Consider the following 22,064-nt stretch of genomic DNA (forward strand, 5'->3'; position numbering starts at 1 on the left):
TTGTAAAAGCTTTTTGAGAACTGTAATATTCTCCTGACAGCCCTTTAAATAATACATGACAAGATGTACTACACGACAAGATGTGTCAAGATGTGTCGGGCATCTTAAGGAGTGGCGTGATGAAATCATTTCCCTAATGATGACTTTCTTATTAAGTAAAGAAATTGGCTGATTTTTCTTAACAACAAAACAAACCTAGGGAAGTGATATGTTCGCCCGTTTTTTTTACTCAGGATAGCCCCCTCTAAGGAAGGGTTGAGAATCGGCCAAGTGCTAGATCGATTGAGGAACCTATATAATCTTTCTATATTTCTTGTTTAGTGAAATATTTCTCTAGATCGCATGTGGACGTAGGATTTTGTGCCGAACCACGTAAACCCAGTGTATCCTTTGTGTGTTACGCCGTGGTTTGTTTTATCATGGCTTTGGTCGCGGATTATGATTGGACCTTTGTCTGTCGATTTTCTATAGGGAGTGTGCACATGATTGGATGAACACTTTTTTGTAGTCTTATCGCCCTACACACAAAGTTTAATATATTATATGAAAATTTTTTCCCACATGGGTATTTTATGATGAGAAAATAATCATATATTTTTGTTTATAATATATAATTTTTTTTTGTTATTCTCATTTACCAAATTATTTTTAAACTTGCTTGGATTGCAGGAAAAATATTTTTGCAGAAATTTTTTCTTAGGAAATTTTGTTATTTTCAAAATTTGGAGGGAAATGATATGGTTATGTTTTATTTAGAGGGATATTACATAAATTAAAGGTCCCTCTAAGTAAAAGATGGACATTCATTTTATTTATCATCTCTAAATCAAATAATTGAAAAGGAAGAAAATTCAGAAAATTATTTTATTTTCAAGCTTCTCCAAAAATTTCCTAGGATCCAAAGAGGGCATTAGGGTTATTGTGCGTGATAAAAGACCACCTGTCATCTGAATATTTGCATCCACTTCCTAGGAACTTATGCACCCCTTAAATGTGTACCCATCAGTAATTATTCTTCTCTTAATAAGTTCCCTATGTAACTATCACAGTATGTTCCAAACACAAATTTCTGTTTAACTCAATCATGCTTTCTTTATGTTACAGTGAAGGATGATATATGGTTGGATCGTTGTTGAATGATCCTAGTTAATATGGATTAAAGCATGACTCCGTTAAATAATTACCAGCACTTGCGGTTCTATTTATACAGTGACCACTTCATTTTATACCCTCCATAGCTCTTTTATGGTAAGTGTTCCATTGACCCATTTATATGGTAAGTGCTTATGTATTTTCTACTGTCGGGCACCTGCTTAATTAAGAGAGGATTTACATTTTTAGAAGTGCAAATGTAGGACGTGCATGGAGGGAGGGCATCAGGGTTAGACACACACAAAAGTACTGGTTATTATGCTCTCTTTCATTCCTACCTTGGCAACCCAACTTGCATGGTGAGATCTTCTCGATGAGGCTCTTGTGCTTGGTCTCCTTCCTCGTGTCTTAATGTCCTCGAAATCATTATCTTCTTACGGACACGGAGAGAGAGAGAGAGAGAGAGAGAGAGAGAGGCTAACTTGAATTAAAAGAATTAATCAAAATGAGTGAGAGTAAGAGTGATGAGTTTCGATATCAAGGGTATCATGTCCTTGGTTGTTCTGCCCCTTCCTAAGACATTGTTCTAAGGTTTGGGGAGTAGTCTTGTTTCTTTTATTGTATCATCTTTCTTTATTTAATATACTGGTCGGGGTCCGCATAACCCCAATTTACCGATAAAAAAAAATGACGAGCATAGTTAAGAGAGAGTTAGTTAGAATAGAGAGAAAATGATGAGTATAATGTGTTAAGAATTTTTTGAACTTAAATTGAGTTGGAGAAGCATATTTAGGTGTAAGGTTGGAAATTATGAGATGACTTTATATGGTGCGAGGAAGTAGGGGTAATCAAGGTTTTTGTCTAGGACAATCTTTGACCATTACTTTAATATCTAGATGGGGATTGAGTTCATCTTAGCCTCATCATGACATAAGATTATGAGCCTTCTATGTAACTTTGGCATAAAGCAAAACCTCATATTTGCAGACTTGCATGCAAACGGTTGAGAGACGCACTCGTGAACATGCAACAGGCAACGATAACCTATCTAGAGAGATGGTCTCATTGTTTGGATCTAGTGAAAATTTTATGGAAAATTTTTCCAAGGCCTGGATGGGTTGCAATTTTCATGTTAAACAAGGAAATTAAATTTTCTTTGGTAGAAAAATTCCAAGGACAATGAGTCAGGCAAATGTTGGAAAATTCATTTTCCAAGAAAATTATTTTACAATATTGATTCTTCATGTATCCAAATAGCCTAGAAGTTGTGGGAGTAGAGGGATGATTACCGTAGCTTCCAAATAGCTTTGAAGTTAAGAGTATAGGGATGATTACCGTGGTAGAGTGAGGGAGTCGGATAGAATATAAAGAGACTCAGTGGCTCGTGTTGGATATTTTTGTACTTAAATTGAGATAAAGAGGGAGCAAATTAAGTTGGAAAAGGTGAGGTAATTTCATAGGGTGCAACCATGCAAGGTTAATCAACGTCTTTTGGCTAGTACAATCCTTGGTCATTAATTGGATCAATATCTAGATTAAACTGAGGTTATCCTAGCCTCATTACTGGGGTAGACTATATATAACTAGTTGTTTGATGAACACCAGGGTTTTATCACAACAAAGGAAAGTGATATATTCGCTGTATTTTACTTGGGACAGCCCTTCTAAGTGTATTTATGAGCATGGTTTTAAATTCCGGTTTCGGTAAAAATTTTGGTCCTGGCTGAAACCGAAATTCAGTAGAAAATTCTGAAATGTTGGTTTTTTTTTTAAAAAAAAAAAAATAATTTTGGACTAATTTCTGTAAAAAAAATAGTATTTTGTCAAAATTTTGGTCGAAATTGCTGAAATTTCCAAAATTTCGACTGAAAATTGGTACATTTCGGCAATTTCGGTTTCAGTCTTGACCGAAATTAATCTTGAAATTTAAAACTATGTTTATGAGTACTCTTATACGCTAGAGGGAACTGTCCCAAGTTAAAAAGGGGTGAGTATATAATTTCCCCCCAAAATTCTCCTTTTCAGGTATTTTGCTCGGGTTGTGATGGAGGTTAGTAGTGTCTTTGTAATTCTGCTGATGTTTGGCAATTAAACGCCTGTAGCAGCCGACGTGACACCCCAAAACCGAGAATAATATCCAGTAAAGCTAAGATTTTATGTAACAAAATAGAGTCCTTGTATAGGAAATTGTTCCTTAAATTTTGCAAGTTTATATTTTGAATAGGCGGCTGCACTCTCATGCAACAGCCATTCCTCAAAATGCCTTCTGCGATGGTCCCTAGCAAATCCCTAAAAAACAAAATCAAGGAACAAGTAAAATGGGTTAGCTGTGATTGCTTAATTACATCTTCAAACTGTTAAATGGAAAATGCTTACAACAAAGTGACATTTATCTTCTTGAATATTAGTCCTAAACGGTTGATTTCTTTAGTCCTTTTGTCTTATGTTTGAAAATTCTGTTTAATATGGGGTTTATTTTTGTAGTCCGTTCGTCTAATGTTTGAGATGTCTGTTCGAGATGTGACAAAGACCATGTGGATCGCCTCATCATGTTCTTCAAGATTAATGGTTGATCTAGCATACATGACCCCCTATATATATGCCCTTCTGCTTGATCCAATAATTGTCTTTCACCCCTAATTGTAAAAGTGGTTTTTTTTTTAAAGTTGCCACAGTTTATATAGGTATGAGAGAATTATTAGTAATCAGATAGGTGTTATCCATCATCCCGATCCTTACCTATGTGACGCTTCCTTCGTCCAACTGTTTACATCTTTCATTGGTGCCTCTATCATTGTCGTGCTAGAGTACATAGATGCTGTGACCACCGCAACGGATTCTGCTAAATAGATTGAAAATGTTTCATGTGGAAATGCATATGTACTTAATTATATATAATATGTTCTTGTAAGTTGTAACAACATTAATATTGTTCCCTTGTATGTACTTTGAACAACGTTTCCAAAGAAGGATCAACCGTTACTTATGTAATCAAATGGTCTTATTAGTAGAAAGATTAAAGGTTGAGTCTGGAGGAATTTCAACTATTAGATCCTTTAATATATATAAATAAAAAATGGTTTTTGTGTCTGTAAGGGATGGTTTTTGTGGGCCCGCTTAGAGTCAATATTGAAGCCTATATTGGGCTAAGGCCTTGAATAAAATTAGTGGTGCCCATTTTGATCAATCTTATTTCTTTAATTTTATGGAATTAAATTACACACTCCACTCTTTTGATAATGTCACTCCTCACTTTGTTAAAATCGTGTGTGATGGGCTCTTGGTGGCATTTTGAGCGGTTATAACATTATTTTTAAAAGGGAAGGATATCAGCACAACCATTGTTTGATATTTACGCTAACCTATCTTGTCTTTTAGTATTTAAAGAGCTGTCATAAGGTTATTACGGTTCCCAAAAAACTCTCACAACCCAATTAAAAAAGAAAAGACAAGCTAGACCCGTGCAAATAACAAACGTGGTTGGGCTGATAGCATTTCCTCTTCTAAAAGTATAGAATAAAAATAGGCACTTGTATAATTTTTTAGGGAATTGATATCCAGACCATAAGCCCTTCTGTAATTGTATTCTTATCTCAACTAGATACCATCCACTCATATGACATGTTTTCTTAGCGTGTTTTGCTAGCTCCTTGTCATGCTAACAAAAATTAGGCGGAATTATCAACATGACCCATGCTTTTCAGAAAACGAGGGACAAAAGAGGTATTGTCATTAAAAGCTGGACGAAAATGCCCTTTTATTAAGCAATACGTTTTCTTTTCCACTTTTCCCTCTTCCCTCTTCTTTCCCTCTTTTTTTTTTTACTTTTTCATTTTCAACTTCATTTTTTTTTACCTTACCAGTCATCTTCTTCATCATTTAGCCACAATTGGAGGCGGAAAAGCTCGAAAACTTGAAACGTGAGCTCATTCCCATCTATCTCTCTATATCTAGGTTTTGTTTTTCGTTTGTTTTAGGGTTTTGCATTTGTCTTTCTCCCTTTCAATGGAGGATGAGGAAGATGAATCGTAGGGTAGAAAGAAAAAAATGGTGACAATGAGAGAGTGAAAAAAAAAACAGTAAGTAAAAATGTGTTCATAAGGGACTTGATAAGCCCATTCGGAATTTGTAATCCCATTTTGATACAGGATAACCCTAACCCCAAAGACTTGAAAACCCCCTTCCAAAACTCCAATACCCTCGACCAATTCTAAGGGACTTGATAAACCCATTCGTAAATTGGTAACCCCATTTGATACTAGATAACCCCAATCCAAAATACTTGAAAACCCCCTTTCAAAACTCTAGTACCCTAGGCTAATTTTCAGGGACTTGATAAGCCCATTCGGAAATTGGTAACCCCATTTTGATACTTGATAACCCCAATCCCAGAGACTTGAAAACCCCATTCAAAAACTCCAGTACTCTCGCCCAATTCTCAAGGACTTTATAAGCCCATTCGAAAATTGGTAACCCCATTTTTTTATACTAGATAACCCCAATCCCAGAGACTTGAAAACCCCCTTCCAAACCTCCAGTATCCTTGGCCAATTTTTAGGGACTTGATCACCCCATTCGAAAATTGGTAACCCTAATCATAGAGACTTGAAAACCCCCTTCCAAAACTCCAGTACCCTCGGCCAATTTTCAAGCACTTGATAAGCCCATTCGAAAATTGGTAACCCTACTTTTGAGAGTTATGAACCCCCTTCCAGAGAGTTGATAAACCCCTTTTGCTACATAACCCCCTTGCCTATAGCAACTCTTCTAATGGCATTGCAATTATGCTCATGATAGAAATAACAAAAGAAATGGATGTTGTTTTCAATAAATGTGCTTCTTGTATTATATCCCAATTTGTGTATTACAAATTTTTTTTGAAGTAAATAGAAAAATATGTAGCCATCCATTCATGTATTACATTAACTTTTTCTTATATAACCAGTTGTCTTTCAAAAAAGTGAGTGAAGCCATCCATGCATTATCTCTAGAACATACCCTAAAATACAAACTGCTTAAACCCTAAACAAGATAAATCAGAAACAGAGGAATGAAAAATAATGCAAAACCCTAAAAAAAGAAAAGAAAAACAAAACCTAGATACAAAGAGATAGATGGTAAGAACTCAACATTCAAGTTTTCAAGATTTGCAGCAACAATGGTGGCTGAACAAAGAGGAAGATGACTAGTAGGGTAAAAAATCAAATAAGGTGATAATGGAAAAGTAAAAGAAGAGGGGAGAAGGAAAAAACAAGGTCAAAACGTGTTGTAAATGCCAAAGAGCATTTTCGTCCGGCTTTTACTGACAAGACCTCTTTTGTCCCTCGTTGATAATCTTTGAAAAGCATGGGTCATGTTGATAATTTCACCTAATGTTTGTCCCCCATTGCTAATTGTTCCTAATCCAATAATTCCTAGAATCTTACTTTCCGCGTTTGGTTCGCAATTCATTTTAAAACGGATTGTCCATTACAGTGTTCAAGTCCCATCAATCAATGATGCAGGACGGATCCACAACTAGTGTTCAACTGTTCATGTCCCATCTGACTATATTTAATTTGTGTCTATGTCGCTCACTTGAGACACTTTGACAGACACATAACTTGTGTCAATGTCCCATCGGACCATATTTCGGTAATCTATAGCTTCCACTTCACAATCTAACGGGCACACAACTAGTATTTATTTCCCATAGACTAGATTTCGATTGTGTCTATATAATTCACTTTAGACAATCCGATGGACCCACAACTTGCCCATCTAACTAAATTTCACTTATATTATATCCCAACTGGGATAAGATGCTCAGTATCCGGAGATTTTACATTGTTGTTTGCGTGAAGTCTTGTATTTTTCAAAAAGTACAGTGGGCCCACTTTATGGGATGATCCAAACCATTCATTTGTTGGGTCACAGCATGAAAACTCTCCAACAGACCCACAATTTGTGCCTACGTACCAAATTGGATCCTCTGGGTCTATTAGACCGTCGATGTTCATTCACAGCCCTACTTTTATAGCGTGGAAAAGATTGGCGTAGTGGGTCTCACCTTTGATTGATCTAAACCATTCATTTGATCGGACTTGCGGATTTCACATGACATGAAAATCACTCAATCCTTGCATCCATTTTAGCCAAATGATATTGGTACAATCATGTTTTGATAATTACACTAAGTCAGTGTCTTTATTATTTAAACAGCTGTCAAAGCTTTTTGACGCCAATTAAAGCAGAAAAGACAAGCTGATTTTGTGTAATTATCAAAACGTGGTAGTGCTGATATCATTTTATTGTATTTTTTTCATCAAAACTATTACCTACATATAATTTTTCAACAACCGTGTCCAATGACAAAAAATATGAACGCGAAATGTATAGCTTAGGCTTAGGACAAGAGACATCTAATCCAAAACCTATTAAATGGATGATCCAGATCAGATCAATCAACGGTGAGACCCATTGTGCTGTAATGTGTTGGATTTCCACGCAAAAGCAGATAGTCCCACATCGGTCATGTGAAATGGATGCGGATGGGTTATAAGGGAATGGGCACCTTCCCTCTAGTAGCTAGCTTTTAGGAGCGAGTTCTAACCGGTTAGATTCCCTACAAATGGTATCAAAGCTCGGGGTGGGGTTCCACACAAAAGCAAACAGTCCCACATCGGACATGTGAGATGAGCTCAGGGTGGGTTCCACGCAAAAGCAAAAAGTCCCACATCGGACATGTGAGATGGATGTGGATGGGTTATAAGGGAATGGGCACCCTCCTTCTAATAGCTAGCTTTTATAAAAACTTAAACATGAGGTTGCGCTCTACAGAAGTATTCCTCATGGAATATATTCTAAGTCAATAGAGGATCACTTCTGTGGTTTGCAGCTAACCAGCAGGTTCTCACGCAGAACCTTTTCAGAGCTGCAAGTGAGGGAGTGTGGTTACCATTTTCATGGCTACCGTATATACCCCAATATAGAGTTATGTACAAGCTTAAAGATGTAAACTCAAACAAAATGGCCTACATAGCCATGCTTGGCACCTAAGAATTTGTTTCTCAACCGTTGCTATGGGTTGCTATCCTTATCATCTTATTTGTTTCTCTGTTGTACTTTGTTCTTTTTAAAATATTAGCCATATATAGTGAAATATATCATGGGTCCACTTTTTGGAAACAATTAGAGCATCTGAATCCTATATTTGATGCTTAGAACACTAGTGCTTCCTTTAGGATTCTTTAACATTTGCCAAGTCATATCTTTTTCCTTTATGACCAAGTAAAGCAACAGAACAGACTGTTCACAAACTTACCGGCCACTTCCATAGTTCCATCCCATAAATTTGGGGATTTGGGTGGCCAGGATATGTTTCTTGATCTGATTTGGGGCAAAATGAAGTGCCCCAAAATCTAAAACTAGGCCCTCCAAGACACTTGAACACGAGAGAGAGAGAGAGAGAGAGAGAGAGAGAGAGAGAGAGAGAGAGTTATCAGACCAATTGGCTTTGTTATTTACTTCCACAATCCCACTGAAATTTATTAATTACATGCAAATACTCTGTTATGGGAATTAAATTAGGAGGAATTAAATCAACCATATTCTCAGAATTTAACCTTAAATTTTCAAAAAAATGAAATATACACCAGAAATCTCATTCCATTTCTTAATTAAAGATAGAGAAAAAACTAACATACACCGACAAAAATAATAAGCATATACTACAGTCTACAGCAACAAGAACAGAGGAAAAACAAGACAGATCTTTGCGTTCAACAACAAGTCTCTTCAATTCTGCTTAAAATGAGTTTCCCATCAAGACCCACTTAAGAAATTCCATTCCCTTGAGACCAAATCAACCAAACCTCTCTTTCTCTTCTCCCTTTCCAAAACCTATCTATGTATATATCTAACTAAACCCAACCATATAAACATGAGGAAGATAGTGGTGTCATGGGTAAACGACTAAACGCCTTGCACAAATGGTGCAAAAGTACCTTCTTTTGGTCTTAAAGCTAAGAGGGAGAAAACAAAACGTCCACTGGCTCTCAACGTCCATGGCTTGAACAACTCCTCCACAGTATGGACAAAAACCTGGAGCCGTTTGAGTGCCCAACACCCTCTCTTCCTCGTCACAAATGAATAACAAACACATCTCTTTTCTGTGTTTTTAAGGAATAATCTCTTCCTTTTTACTCGATTATTGCCTTTGTTTTGCAAGAGTTGGGTGTGAAGAATATTTATAGGGGAGTGAGATTGTGGAGATGACTGTCTAGAATATTCGAGGAGGTCTGACTTGTGTAGCCGGGTATGGCTCGCGCGCGTCTCGCTTGTAGTCGGTTATATAGGCGAGACCCGCCTTTCTTTTTAGTCCACGTTTTTCTGCTGCTAAGTGAAAGGAGAGTGATATTTTCGCCACATTTTCCTTTCTGGGCCTCTGGGCCACCCCTTCTAGTGTAGAAGGATTAGTTATAAATACTAAGGTTGCAACTCGGGTAGCGCAGGTTGGGTATTCCAGAACCCTACCTTACAGAGAAATTATGCCAGGTTGGGTCAATTTTTTTGAGATTTATAAACCCGACCCTATCCGAGATAGTTTCTCGAGTTTGGCAGGGTTAGGTCGGGTTTTTAATGTTTAGGTTAGGATAGTGACTAATTTTCAAGACTGTAGAACACAACAAATCTTCACACACAAAATCCCTAAGCCTCTGTTTCTTTCAACGTAAGATGGGAGTAAAACAAATGTATGACCATTTTCAAGGTAAATTTGTTTTACACCAAATTTACGTAGAAAGAAGCCAGGCCTATATGACTTAATTTTAAGTCATAAAGTGCATAAATTTTAAGAAGGAAACTACTTTTTCACATTACAAACTGGATAACTTTAATGAAAACAATTAATCAATATCTTATTATGTTATTCAGGAAATATTTAAGTATTTTATAATATGCCTATACAAGTCAGGTCGGTTCTCGGGGTTTTTTTTCTTCCTTTAAGCCTGACCCGACCAACCTGAGATTGGGTCAGGTTTTTCAAACCGAAGCCCGACCCAACCCATGACCTGTGATTTCTAAACCAGACCCAACTTATTTTCAGGACGGGTAAAATCCCACACAAGCAGCAGCCCTAATAAATACACTAATGCCCTGTTAGTTGGGATTATGACAACCGATTGTTATTTTTGGGTCCAATAATCAGATTGGTGGGTGGCAATTGGTTGCCACATTCTCAAACGAACAGGGCCTAAATGGGCTGGCCCGGGAAAAAGGAGCAAATATATCACTTACCACGTGAAATTGTGAAAACCTGGAAATTTGGACCCAATCCATTTTATATCTAATCACTGGATCTTGGCATAGAGCTAAATCGTTAGATCATGGCATAAACATGGGTCCCCTTGTGATAGCCCAATGTCCAGTGATGTCCCATTGATCCAACTACGAGTCTGAGCTGGACAGGTCTGTCATCAGGTTTTACACGAATAATATCATCGCTGTATAATTAACCAACCTTCAATGCATTTTATTACTTTAAAAAAAATTAAAAATGGACAGGCATCTCTCCACTTCCATTTTGTTCTTTGTATTTATGTTTCTTTCAATGGGGCTATTCTGGTTGATGAGCTTTCTTTCAAACGAATACAGATTTCTCATACGAATCCTAAGGTCTTGGGCAAAACCTAAGAGGTGTTGAACTTAAATATAATGTTAGATGTAAAAATGATGTATGTATTTATCTTATTTAAGAAGAGATGAATCATGAGTTATCATTTTTTTAAAAAAAATTATGTTTTAATACATTTTATTAGCACACCACAATACCACTATTTTTAAACCCAAAAGTGTTTATGTAATATTAGCAAGAGAGAAAATAATGTTTTTGTTTATACTTGATACTCATCCAAAGGTTAGCCAACTGGGTAGCAAGTTTCCTTGGTCCTCCAAAAAGAAAAGGAATTTTCGAAAAATATGAAAGCAATATTCATTTGCTGGAAGCTCTAGATCCCTTGATACATGTAACTTTTTCGTGTTTTGATTGAATTGAAACATCTTTTCTATTAACATTTCCAATACAATATTGGAGATGGGCTTCTAGTAATAGACAAGAAACCCTTCAGTAGAAAATTTCCTGAACAGATTAAGAATCATTAATGAAACAGTAAGTACGTATTTACCAAAAGAAGACAAGATTCATGGAGATGGGCCCTTTGGATTGTGTGCCTCGATGTCAACATGACGGATCCCAGGAACAATCCTTTGGATCTCTTTTTCCAGTCTATCCACTTCACTTCCCAGGGCTGTAACCACCTCCTCACCTGCCACTCCGAAAAATCAGAATCATAGAATCATTGACATATCATGCAATACAATACGCCATAGGAATCTAAGTGAAATCCCTCTGTACATACCATAGAATGACATGGCCTTCAGTAGTGCAGCATCATCTTTCTGATTTGCAGCCTCTTGAAACTGCCAGCATCACCAAAATTCCAGTCAGTAATGATGGACAGGCCAATGTCTACGTAGATACCATTTGAACGGAAAGTATGGGCACCAACATATGCGGAAAGGGTGCATACTTATGAATCATTTTCCTCAAAGACAAATACCCCGCTAATTTTTTAAATCATGGGACAACCAAGTGACCAGCATCCATCATTTTAGCAAACAGATTTAAAATTTTACCAAAATTAAAGCCAAGTTGGGGACTAGACTATCCCTGATGCTTACACATGAACACAGAAAGGGATTTGAGATTTCAGTTGCACAAAGGTAAGCGCAGTGAGTATGATTTCAATAATACCAAACTCCCAATACCCATGAAAGGTCTTTCGAAATGCACAAGATGATCCAACTTCTACAGTGGCTTACATCTTACGACCAAATAGGTGGGAGTTAAGGACTAGTAATAAAAATCTGTCATCACTGGCTTTGCCAAGGTTGTGTACATTTCTATTGTGAGTGCTTGCAAGATGCAAGTAGCTCATGAGTGAGCTATATGTAACCAAGGTTTTAAATTTCGCTTTCGGTTTAGTTTCGGTCCCCATGGAAACGTAAACGTTTTGGTTTCAATTGGAAATTTAGGTGGAAATCCTGTAAAATTATAGAAACTTATGAAAGCATATGCAAATCAAAGAATTTAATGATAAAACTTCAGGAAATGCTAGAATACACACAAAGAAACCATCAAATAAGCAAGACAACTATCTGCAATGGTTTAATAACATCGGTCGCCTAGTGGCATGCACTGTCACGCATGTCTGTAATTTCACACATAGTTCATACAGATATTTATACGTAATACATGCACCACATTTCGGTTGCTTCAGTTCCAGTTTCGGTGGAGATGGAAACAGAAATTTAAAACCATGCAAGTAACATATGGAGTTAAAGAATGACCTGTTTGGCCCATTCTTCACGCCCAGTCCGTTCCAAATAATTTTGCACCAGCACCACGCCGTTGAAATCTGTTGCAAGTGCACTCAATCTGTCAGTAATACCATCTAGACATTTAGGAATCTTTTTCTATAAACATTGAAGAGATTGGCAAAAGTTTCCAGCGGCCTTTCATTTACTTCACGCTTGAATGTAGACAGAAATTTCCTAGGCACCTTTTCCATTTATAAGCATACAGAAGGAAGCTCCAATGAATTTCTATTGCATTTTATACGAAGCAAGTGGAGATTTAATTGGAAGTTTGAGCAATTTCTGGATTCTCAATAGTCAGATAGCACTTGTGTTAAATACCTAATATGGCTAGTTTTTACAATTAAGATGAATCAAAGGAGAGAGATTGTGCTGGCATTTTTCTCTTGTTTTTATGCAATAGTGATCATGCTAGGCAGTTGTGTAGTAATCTTAACTATTTTGATAGTTATCGCACTCTCTTTCTTTGCAGTTTGATATCTTAGTAGAATCACCCATTCAATAGAATGCATGAAAAGAACTGCGAATTTTAAACCTTGAAGAAGAGTCATGACTTGTTGTAAGTTGACAGGGCAGTGGATTCCCTTTACTGCAACCATCAAAATTAGGCTTAATCCATTCCCTTTACCAGGGAACCCTCTAGGCCAAAAGCCTCCTTGTCTTTTCACGACTTAAAGCAAGCATCAAGCAAGTTGTTCATCATAAATACTCTCAAGTTCCAAAAGACGAAGACAAGCAAAATCAATTCCACCATATAGATGTAAACCAAATAAACTGAAAATTTGGGGATTAAAATATTCATAAGCCCCATGTAAGTTACATGGAAATGCCCTTTAATGCACGGTAAAAGAATCTTTTGTTTTTAATGGCAAAAGAATCTGAATGGTGGGGACAGGAATTTTGTCATCCCTTATTTAATTCAAGGGAAGCATGCGGTCAAGCATGCCAAGCAGCCTGAAGTCGCAGAAAGTGGAGCTGAGCAATCCTTAATCACTGGATCAGTGGAACTAAATGATACGGCTTTCTCTTTTTCTTTTTCTGTTTTTTTTTTAATGGTCTAGATGATACATCTCTTGTTCCTCCATACAGAGAATCCCAAGTTTTTTTATGTGTAGTAGCAAGTTATGCATGAGGCATGGAACACAGTAAACGGATATCACACATGGGACATTGTATAACTCCCCAAAGGAAGACAGACAGTGACATCTATAGTGGTCCATGAAACTATCTTCGAATAAGATGGTTTATTAGACCAAATGGGTAAGGTGGGTAGACTTGTACGGCATACCATATCGAGAACCAAGATGAACACATGATTTTGAAAGGATATGATTTATTCTCATGTTTAATGATTTGTTACCTTATGCTGAATACATATCAAGAACTAAGATGAACGCACTAGTTTGAAAGGATATGATTTATTCTCAAGTTTAAAGATTTGTTGTCTTATGCTGAATATATATAAAGACCAAGATGAACACATGAGTTTGAAGGGATATGATTTATTCTCATGTTTAATGATTTGTTAGTATTTTTTATGCTTTTTCTGGTGTTTCGAATGTGTCATCCAGTACGTATCACATAACACGTGCTGACTTTCACGGTGTCAGTTTTTGGAAATCTGAGTTGTTAAGCTTGCTAAAAAGATCTACTTACATAAAATGATTACACATCATCTCTCCTAAACATTAAATGTGATAATGAAATAGAATAGGAGTCAAAAGATGAAAAGAATTCACCTATTTCTGCTTTGAATCTAAAGAACCCAGGTCCGATCACCTCACTTTTGCAATCATATAGAGCATCCACAACCTGTCTCAGGAAACCAACTTTCCATTGTCAAACTATAGAAGCCTGAACATTACATGAACATTTATTGTAATTATATGGTGGGATTATCTTCACCGGATCAGATTTCAAAAACCGAAGCACTCTTTCCATATCATAATCATCAATTGCTCTACCAATTAAAGCATGACGATTCCTTTGGATGAGAAAAATAGCAACCTGCAAGATAAAATTCAAGCCAGTTAAAAACAGACTCCAAACACATGGAAAAAAAAATGTAGTTGACGCTACAAAAACTTGAAAAGGTGTAGAAATCCTTTTGCATTTATCCAGGCACAAGAGATTTTTGAACATCTACTACAGTCCAACCTACCAGAAGGAACTACACTTACAAGGAAGACCAAGACATGCTATCAGGTTGAGGAAGAGATTACTAGGAGCATCATGCATGTATAGCAGCTTTTTTTAATGGTGCCATGAATAGAAGCTTAATGTGATGATCAAATATAATGCAGTGAAACTCAATTACAAAACCATTATTAGCTGTGTGTCCTTATTGCATTGGTTTTTCATGGAGCTTGTTAATAAATTGTTTCTACACAAACTTTAAAAGCGTTCACATGTGTTCAATTTCAATTGATGAACCATAAATTAAATTAATGACGGTCAATACAAAGTACAAAAATTAACAAAGGATGAGAAGTATGAATACCATTCCGAGTAAGTTTCCGACTAAAATAGAACCGATTGGGTCATAGATTGGATTTCCTGTTTTATTGACAGCCACCAATGATGCTGCAGCAATAAGAAGACCAGTAACTGCAGCGCCATCCTGCAAAATCAGGATCAGTCTAACAATACAAGACAAAGTACATTATAAGCATATCATGACCAAAAGAAACATCTCTATCAACTTTCCAAAACATGAAGGTAAAGCAAACTCCTTTTCCAACCCATAGACACCATCCCTCTTTTGCCCATATTTAATATTGACAAGAATGATTTGAATTTTGAATTGCCGGGAAAATGGTACGGTTGTACTTTTAGAAGTCTGATCATTAATGTGTCCCTTTGATATAGTTGAATGCATGTTGTCCCCTTAATGTTAGATCAAGTGTGGTTGGGATGAATATGTCATAACCTTCTATGATTACGTTTTGAGATATGCATATTGTATGGATAGGAAAATTAGAAGACCAGAGCAGCTCAAATACTTGAAACTGAAAGGGAGGGACTGGAATACACTATTCAGAAAACCTATATAGCTTAATATGTCACAACAGATGATGTACAACAATGCAGAGTTGAACCTTGATGTATATAGTCAGGCCATGGTGAACCATAGGACTGTCGCTTATGAGAGTGATGAGATGGTTGGATGTGGGTTGAGATTTGTTGAAACCATTCCTTGTTAAGTTGCAACCGTTAGCAGTTGCAAAAAAATCCATGTGGCTGTGGATTCCAACTTAAAGGCCTCACAGTGTTAGAAACTTCAAAAGGTGTGGAGGAATCTCCATTTCTACCCCTTTCTGGCTCTGCTCCAGCACCCAGCAGATCAGGCCCCAAGTCAGATTTTATAAAATATAATTTTACAGAAGCTGCTCTATGCATATAGATATGTGGGATGAAGTTTAGCACCATGTGCAAGACAGAGTAAGGAGTACAAATCACCCAAGATTCTGTTAGAGAATTTTCAAAATGGTGTTGGAAAATTAAAGTGTTTTTTGCAAATTATATTTTAATTAGAAAAACAATTTTCAGACAGGCCGGTCGACCGGGGTATCCCGGTCGACCGCGGATTGGAACCTGGAAATATATGTGATTTCTAGAAAGGTATGGCCGGTCGACCGTGGTATAGGTCCTGTCGACCACGGTTATTTGGATCGTAAAAAAATAAAAAAGTCCAGAAGCATAGCGGCGGGCGACCGCGGGTAGTCCGGTCGAAAATCTATCCGTTGGGCAAAATTGGACACAACTATTCACTCCCAAATTTGAATATTTTAGTGTCCTTTTACTTCCCAACAGTCAGGGATCATTTCAAACTCAAGGGACACTTTATGGATGATCCAGATTAGTTATATCGCGAAGAGGTGCGATCAAAAGGCCATTATACAACCAATCTAAAGGTACTTTGAAGGGATTTTTTCACATTCAAAAGACATTTGTGGCTCTATAAAGAGAGCAGAAAATCTGTCTTTTAAGAGTTAGTTATTGCTGGACTTTTCTCTCACGAAATTCCTCACTTTCTTGTTTACACTCTTATTTTAAAGATTGAGTTTTATACAAAACAATGCGCTAAATACTGTTTTACTGTAGAAACAGTTTTAGTTCATTTCTCTAAGGCTTATAATTCTCAAAGGGCGTTTTGGGTTTGATTCCGCTTGTGCAAAGCGCCGTCAGACATTTGTAGGACATTCCTACAAGGTTTCATTGTATCTTGGAGGTAATTTGCGGATCCCCTTTGCACACTAATGGTGGGGGCGAAATTTGTCTTAAGGAAAGCAATTATGCGCCTTGAAGCATCACTTCTTTTGATCTTAAATCTCCATCAGCCACAAATCCCAACAACAGATTCAAATTCAACCATAGAATCTTGTAAGTTACATCTTCTGAAATATAACAAAAGTTTTTATGGCTTAGTTCATAATACTTGTTCTTGATATTGCAACTGTAAATAAAATTACCACTTCCAGTCACTCTTGTATTTCGATTCTGACTTATAGTCAACGTTCTCAAAAAAAAAAAGGAAAAAAAAAACTGACTTTCAATCAATCTAATAAAACATGGGAGCAGAACAACAACTGCAAATTGCACATGCGTTGGACATGAATAATTACCTCCATCATGACTGCAACAGATGTTGGGTCATGACCACGCCAGACATAGTCACGCACTTTCATTCCTTCTGCCGCTGCACCTTTCTTGACAGCATTCATAGCTACAACAAGCGAAGCACCTATAAAACAAAAGTTAACCAAATGAAAATCGTGCTTTGTAATAGTTAGCAAACATCAGTGAATGAACACTTTACCTTCAATGAAAAATGAACCACCAATTACCAAAGCTGCATATTGAATATTTGCAGGGGGCTGCTCTAACAAGGGATGCACATAATCAATACATGTAACATGCGTGTGCCGAGCCAAATTATGGGGATCAAAAGCGCTAAAGAATTCAGAAGAAGCTTGTGTTCATTAACAAAGTTTTGACAAATTTTATATAAAAATTAAACTTCAGTTCACCTGCGAACTCCACAAGTACTGAAATCCATGGACAATTGTAGCACCAGAACCAAGGCAGAAAATACCAACAGCAGATATCAAAGACCAGACAAATCTTTCCTTCGAATAGCCATAACTGTAGAAAAGCACATAAGAAACAACATAACAGTGATGCAAGTCTTCCAAGATACTCATGAATACCGGCCAAACAAGACAATCTGTAGGCTGAATCCTTCCAATTCCCAAAGTGACTGATTTTGAATGACCAACTTCATGGTAACTCAAAAACTGTATAGCATATGGTGGATAAAAAACTCACGGGTGCAGAGCATCTGGGGCACGTCTTGAGCTACTCAGACCATAAGAAAGAAGGGCCTACAATATCAACAGGGGCAAGTTTTAGAGACAAAATGTATATACCTCAAGAGAGTAGAAAGAAGAACATGGGAAGAAAGAAAAAGGTAAAAACATCAAGTCCCAATGATTGGTTTCAGATGATATAAGCTGTATGAAAGAGGGAACATCTTAAGCCTTAGGCCCTTAGTTAAAGGTAAATACCTGGTTTGCGAAATCAGCAACTGAATGTACCACTTCAGCAAACATAACATGGCTAGAACTCACCAACCACACACCAAATTTCAGAGAAAAGACAAGGAAGTTGCACCATAATGCAATAGTAACTGCTCGTTGGCTGGAGTATGCATGTCATAAATAGTCAGTCAAGAGACGCAAAAAAAAGAAAAAAAAAAGAACTGGTAGCAAAAAAATCGAAGAAAAAAAAACCGCATGACAGCTGCATGTGAATGTTTTGGGTCTTAGAAATACTCTCAGAACAATTAAGGAACAGCTGAAAAATATTAAAACATGGATCTTTCATTAAAATAAAATACAATAGATTGATTTATAGGTCACTGTAAATTTAATTACGACCATACTAGTTACAAAGCATTTACCAGGTTCGTAAAGGTTCATAATACACCACTTTCTTAGCGAAGAAAGCATGACTATTCATTAAAGAAGTTCTGAACAAAACACAAGGATCAAATACACAAAAGAACAGCAGATACCTGCAAGCTAGGCATCTCAGATCAAGTTAAGATGTGCAAGGAACTTCTAGGTTAGCAAGGCAGTCAGCAAAGCTAAATGAACCCCAAAAAAAAAACAGTTAAAATAAATAAATAAAACTAGCATGCAATTTTATTGAACTCCTACTGAATTTTATATCAAACAGCAGTTTATAGCATGCAACGGATTATGATCATAATTCATGCCATAACACTTTATATAATGGCACCAAAAGGAATCACACTGTAGAATGCACCTTGCGCTCATAAGTAACTTATGTAGACCTTGTTTTTTTTTGTTAGGTAAGCTAGGATTGAACCTCCAAGCTCCAGGTTGAAGAAGTAAGCCTTGACCATTAAGCTAGAGGCTCAATCCCAATGTAGACCTTGTTACAACCACTAAATTTGCAAAGAAGACAAAGCCATCAACGAAATAAGAAAAGAAGAAAAATATGAAATATTTTTGGTGACCACATGATACCTGGATACTTGTGTATGCCTGACGTTTTGTTTCTGACATCCTACGTTAGGATACATGCTATGATATCTAGCCTCTTTTTTTTCATGGGAAGCCTGCCTATCAGCAATATTTTATAAGACGAATGCAACAATAGGAAATTGCTTGTTACTCTCCATATTTTAATAAAGAAGTACAATTGGGGGATCATATTATTCACTTCTGTTTATATTTTGATTCACAAAATATAGGGTCAACAAGGGGAGTGAGGGGTGAATCAAGATATGGCCCAACAAGTATATTGACACTCTTACTCAAAAGTTGACAGATTAACATCATCGACAGTTTGTTTGGGCTCTCAGGGGCGAAAAGCGCTTCCTTCTTGTCATCCAAGGTATTGGTGCTCTCGGTTTTTTGGGCTAAAACCCTCCCTGGCTTTAAGTTTGTTTCAGCCTCTGAGTTGTGGAATGGATGGAGGGAAGTGTGCTTCTACTCTGAGAGCAACACTCCCATAGTCTAAGATTGGGAGCCTCTAGAGAGGAGATTTATCAAGCTTAATTTCGATGGCTCTAGTCATGGAAACCCGGGCCCAGCCGGCATAGGGGTTGTTCTTAGGGATGAAGAAGGGGTGGCGAAGTGGGCTTTCGTGGGTCCTATTGGCACTACTGACTCTAACGAGGCGGAAGTCCGAGCGGTTCACCAAGGAATCAAATTGCTAAAAGGAGAAGACTTCGATCGAGTGGTGGTGAAGGGTGATTCTTTAAATGTGATTCGATTGTTGTCCGGCTCTCATATCTTTCCTTGGCGGTTTGTGGATCTCTTTAATGAGTTAAGGGACATTGTGGGTTCTGCTAGTGTTTCCTTCCTTCATATAAGAAGATCGGCCAATGGTGTGGCAGATAAGCTTGCTAGGAGAGGAGTTCATCTGGAATAATTGGAGCAATATGACTTTCTCCCTCCTTGAGTTTTTTGTTGTGTCCTCTTTCTTGGTTGTTTAGCATTGACTTTTCTCTGTATCTTTATCCTGTATTTTTTAACCTTCTCAGTCTTTTTAATGATATCTTTCACCATTCCAAAAAAAAAACGTCATCCATAGTTTCCTTGTTTTCCCATTTAGCCTATGGAACACAATGGAACCTCCCTCTCATTCAATAGTTTGACATGGAAGCGAGCCAAAGGGACAGTCATGGAAGCACAATCCTTATCAACCTGGTTCCACAATGTTCCCTTTCTTACATTATCATCCCCTAGAAAATACGTGCTCAAGGTGGAAAAAATTGGATGAGGATTGGATCAATTAGTTCATCGTAAAATGATTGAGCCAAGCTTCGTAACATTGATAGTTTCAGTGAAGGGAATCCTATAGTCCAGACATTCATGAATATGGAACAAGATTGTCTTGCAAAAGAGAAACACAGATGCACTGCTAAGGCTAGATCACTCAAGCTTCCCCCCTCGTGCCCTTAGCATGTGGAACCCACCAAACGCCCCCACATTGAGTTTTGTTATTTAGTTTTTTTGTCTCAAAAAACAGAAGAAAAAATCCCATGTTGATCCTTTGCAACTAGGGTATAGGCTGTTTTCTCCAATCAAACTACCAATATAAGTGGAGTGGGGTGACTATAGGCTCATAGTTGTTCTCCTCTCCCTATTCAAGTTTGCAGAGAAACAATGTAGACAGCTTCAGAAGCGCCTGCATCACCCTTCCTTTCATAAATAATGTGACTTGAGAGGAGGATCTGAAAAAAAAAAAAAAAAAAATAGCAAGGAAAACACAGTCCTTATTGGTCTCCAGATTTTCAATTCCTTACCTCACACACGTTTATACATTGAAGGCAATGCAATGATTTACAATAAATACTATCTGTTTTCATCTAAAAATTTCCCAAAAAATAAATAAAGAAAGAAAGTCATCTCCATGTGCATCGGAATTAACAACATGATTCAGCACAAAAAATTAAAGCCAATGATAACGAAAATAGCAGAAAACCATAACAATCTACAAATTATACTATTAAAAAAAGAAGAAACGAGAAAATAATCACCTTGTTTCATCAAGCTCAGTTCTTTTAACCACTGAAACTCTGGAGCAGTAATCTACAAGCAGAAACAACCAAATTTCAATATATTATTAAGTAATCAAAAAAGAAGAAGAGAGAAAAAACCTAACATTATTGTTATCACACCAAAAAAACAAATTAACAAAAAAAAAAACTTACTACGGGAAGAAAAACGTCCTTCAGAACCGAAGGATACCAAAGATACCGAACCGATTCCTCTCGAACGAGATCTCAGAATAAAATCACCGATCGTTCTCGAAGAAACTACGAACTCGCTTCCTCTGAAGAGTGTATCGGAACCGATCGGAAACTGAGGAAGATCTTGTGCGAATTTTGGCGATGGTTCTCTACATCTATGAGGATGATAAAAAGAGGCGAGAGGCGAAGAATTTTTGGGATTGAGAACGGATTCCCGCAAACACTTGAAAATGAGAGATGCTCGCATCACATCGAAGCAAGGATTTCTCTTCTGCATGCTAGAGATTTTCCATGAAAGCGCCAAGCAAGGTCAGACAGAGATCAGTGGGTTTGGTTTTTCCAAATTAGGGTTTGAGAAATCTCGGAGTAGAGTCGCGGGAAGAAGAGAGAGGAGATGGAAGTTAGAAAGTTCTGAGAATATTCGGTTCTCAGCTGCTCATCTGTTGTTGTTTTTTAAGGGCGACGATAAATTCGCACCCTCTGTAGGATAATTCGCACCACTCTGCTACTGTGTTTTATAAAGCTTTGGTCAAAACGCTTAAAAAATGGGAAACGAGCTAAAGACACGCTCGCGTAAATGTTGTTGTCCTAAAACACTAAAACAGCCTACGATGTAGGGCTGGCAACGGGGCGGGGCGGGGCCGGATGTTGGGGTCCCCTACTCCTTCCCCTATGCGGGGAATTTCTCCCCTCCCCTTCCCCTCCCCACTGTGGGGATGGTGGGGAATCCCCCTCCCCTCCCCACGGGGAATATCTAATCCCCATCCCT

General features: G+C 37.4%; 2 protein-coding genes across 3 annotated transcripts; both read right to left on the reverse strand.

The window, feature by feature from the left end:
• Positions 1–8,721: 8,721 nt before the first annotated feature.
• LOC143851725 (uncharacterized) lies at positions 8,722–9,381 on the reverse strand. Its single transcript, XM_077361209.1, has one exon. The coding sequence runs from the start codon at positions 9,233–9,235 to the stop codon at positions 9,032–9,034; it is 204 nt and encodes a 67-aa protein (XP_077217324.1). The 5' UTR covers positions 9,236–9,381; the 3' UTR covers positions 8,722–9,031.
• A 1,656-nt stretch (positions 9,382–11,037) lies between these two features.
• On the reverse strand, positions 11,038–21,776 carry LOC143851316 (metal tolerance protein C4-like). Of its 2 annotated transcripts, XM_077360701.1 has the most exons (14): positions 21,257–21,344; positions 21,083–21,134; positions 18,584–18,655; positions 18,075–18,207; positions 17,836–17,891; positions 17,538–17,652; positions 17,327–17,384; positions 17,133–17,251; positions 15,008–15,127; positions 14,413–14,514; positions 14,247–14,319; positions 12,481–12,548; positions 11,490–11,550; positions 11,038–11,396 (listed from the first exon to the last, which is right to left on the reverse strand). In XM_077360701.1, the coding sequence occupies exons 4-14, from the start codon at positions 18,117–18,119 to the stop codon at positions 11,272–11,274; spliced, it is 942 nt and encodes a 313-aa protein (XP_077216816.1). In that variant the 5' UTR covers positions 18,120–18,207; positions 18,584–18,655; positions 21,083–21,134; positions 21,257–21,344; the 3' UTR covers positions 11,038–11,271. The 2 variants fall into 2 exon arrangements, with proteins under 2 accessions (XP_077216816.1, XP_077216815.1); XM_077360700.1 differs by lacking the exon at positions 18,584–18,655 and having other exon boundaries at positions 21,257–21,776.
• Positions 21,777–22,064: the final 288 nt, after the last annotated feature.

This window comes from Tasmannia lanceolata, unplaced genomic scaffold, assembly GCF_043159265.1.
Source record: "Tasmannia lanceolata isolate RefF3 unplaced genomic scaffold, GAP_Taslan_0.1 ptg000018l, whole genome shotgun sequence".
NCBI lineage: Eukaryota > Viridiplantae > Streptophyta > Magnoliopsida > Canellales > Winteraceae > Tasmannia > Tasmannia lanceolata.

Excerpts from the sequence above, each read along its gene's own strand:
- LOC143851316 (XM_077360700.1), bottom strand. The coding sequence starts at position 21,572 with ATGCAGAAGAGAAATCCTTGCTTCGATGTGATGCGAGCATCTCTCATT. Across the intron at positions 17,653-17,835 it reads GCCCCAGATGCTCTGCACCC|TTATGGCTATTCGAAGGAAA; the intron begins GTGAGTTTTTTA and ends GCTTTTCTACAG. Across the intron at positions 17,385-17,537 it reads AGTACTTGTGGAGTTCGCAG|CCCCCTGCAAATATTCAATA; the intron begins GTGAACTGAAGT and ends TTGTTAGAGCAG.
- LOC143851725 (XM_077361209.1), bottom strand. The coding sequence starts at position 9,235 with ATGTGTTTGTTATTCATTTGTGACGAGGAAGAGAGGGTGTTGGGCACT.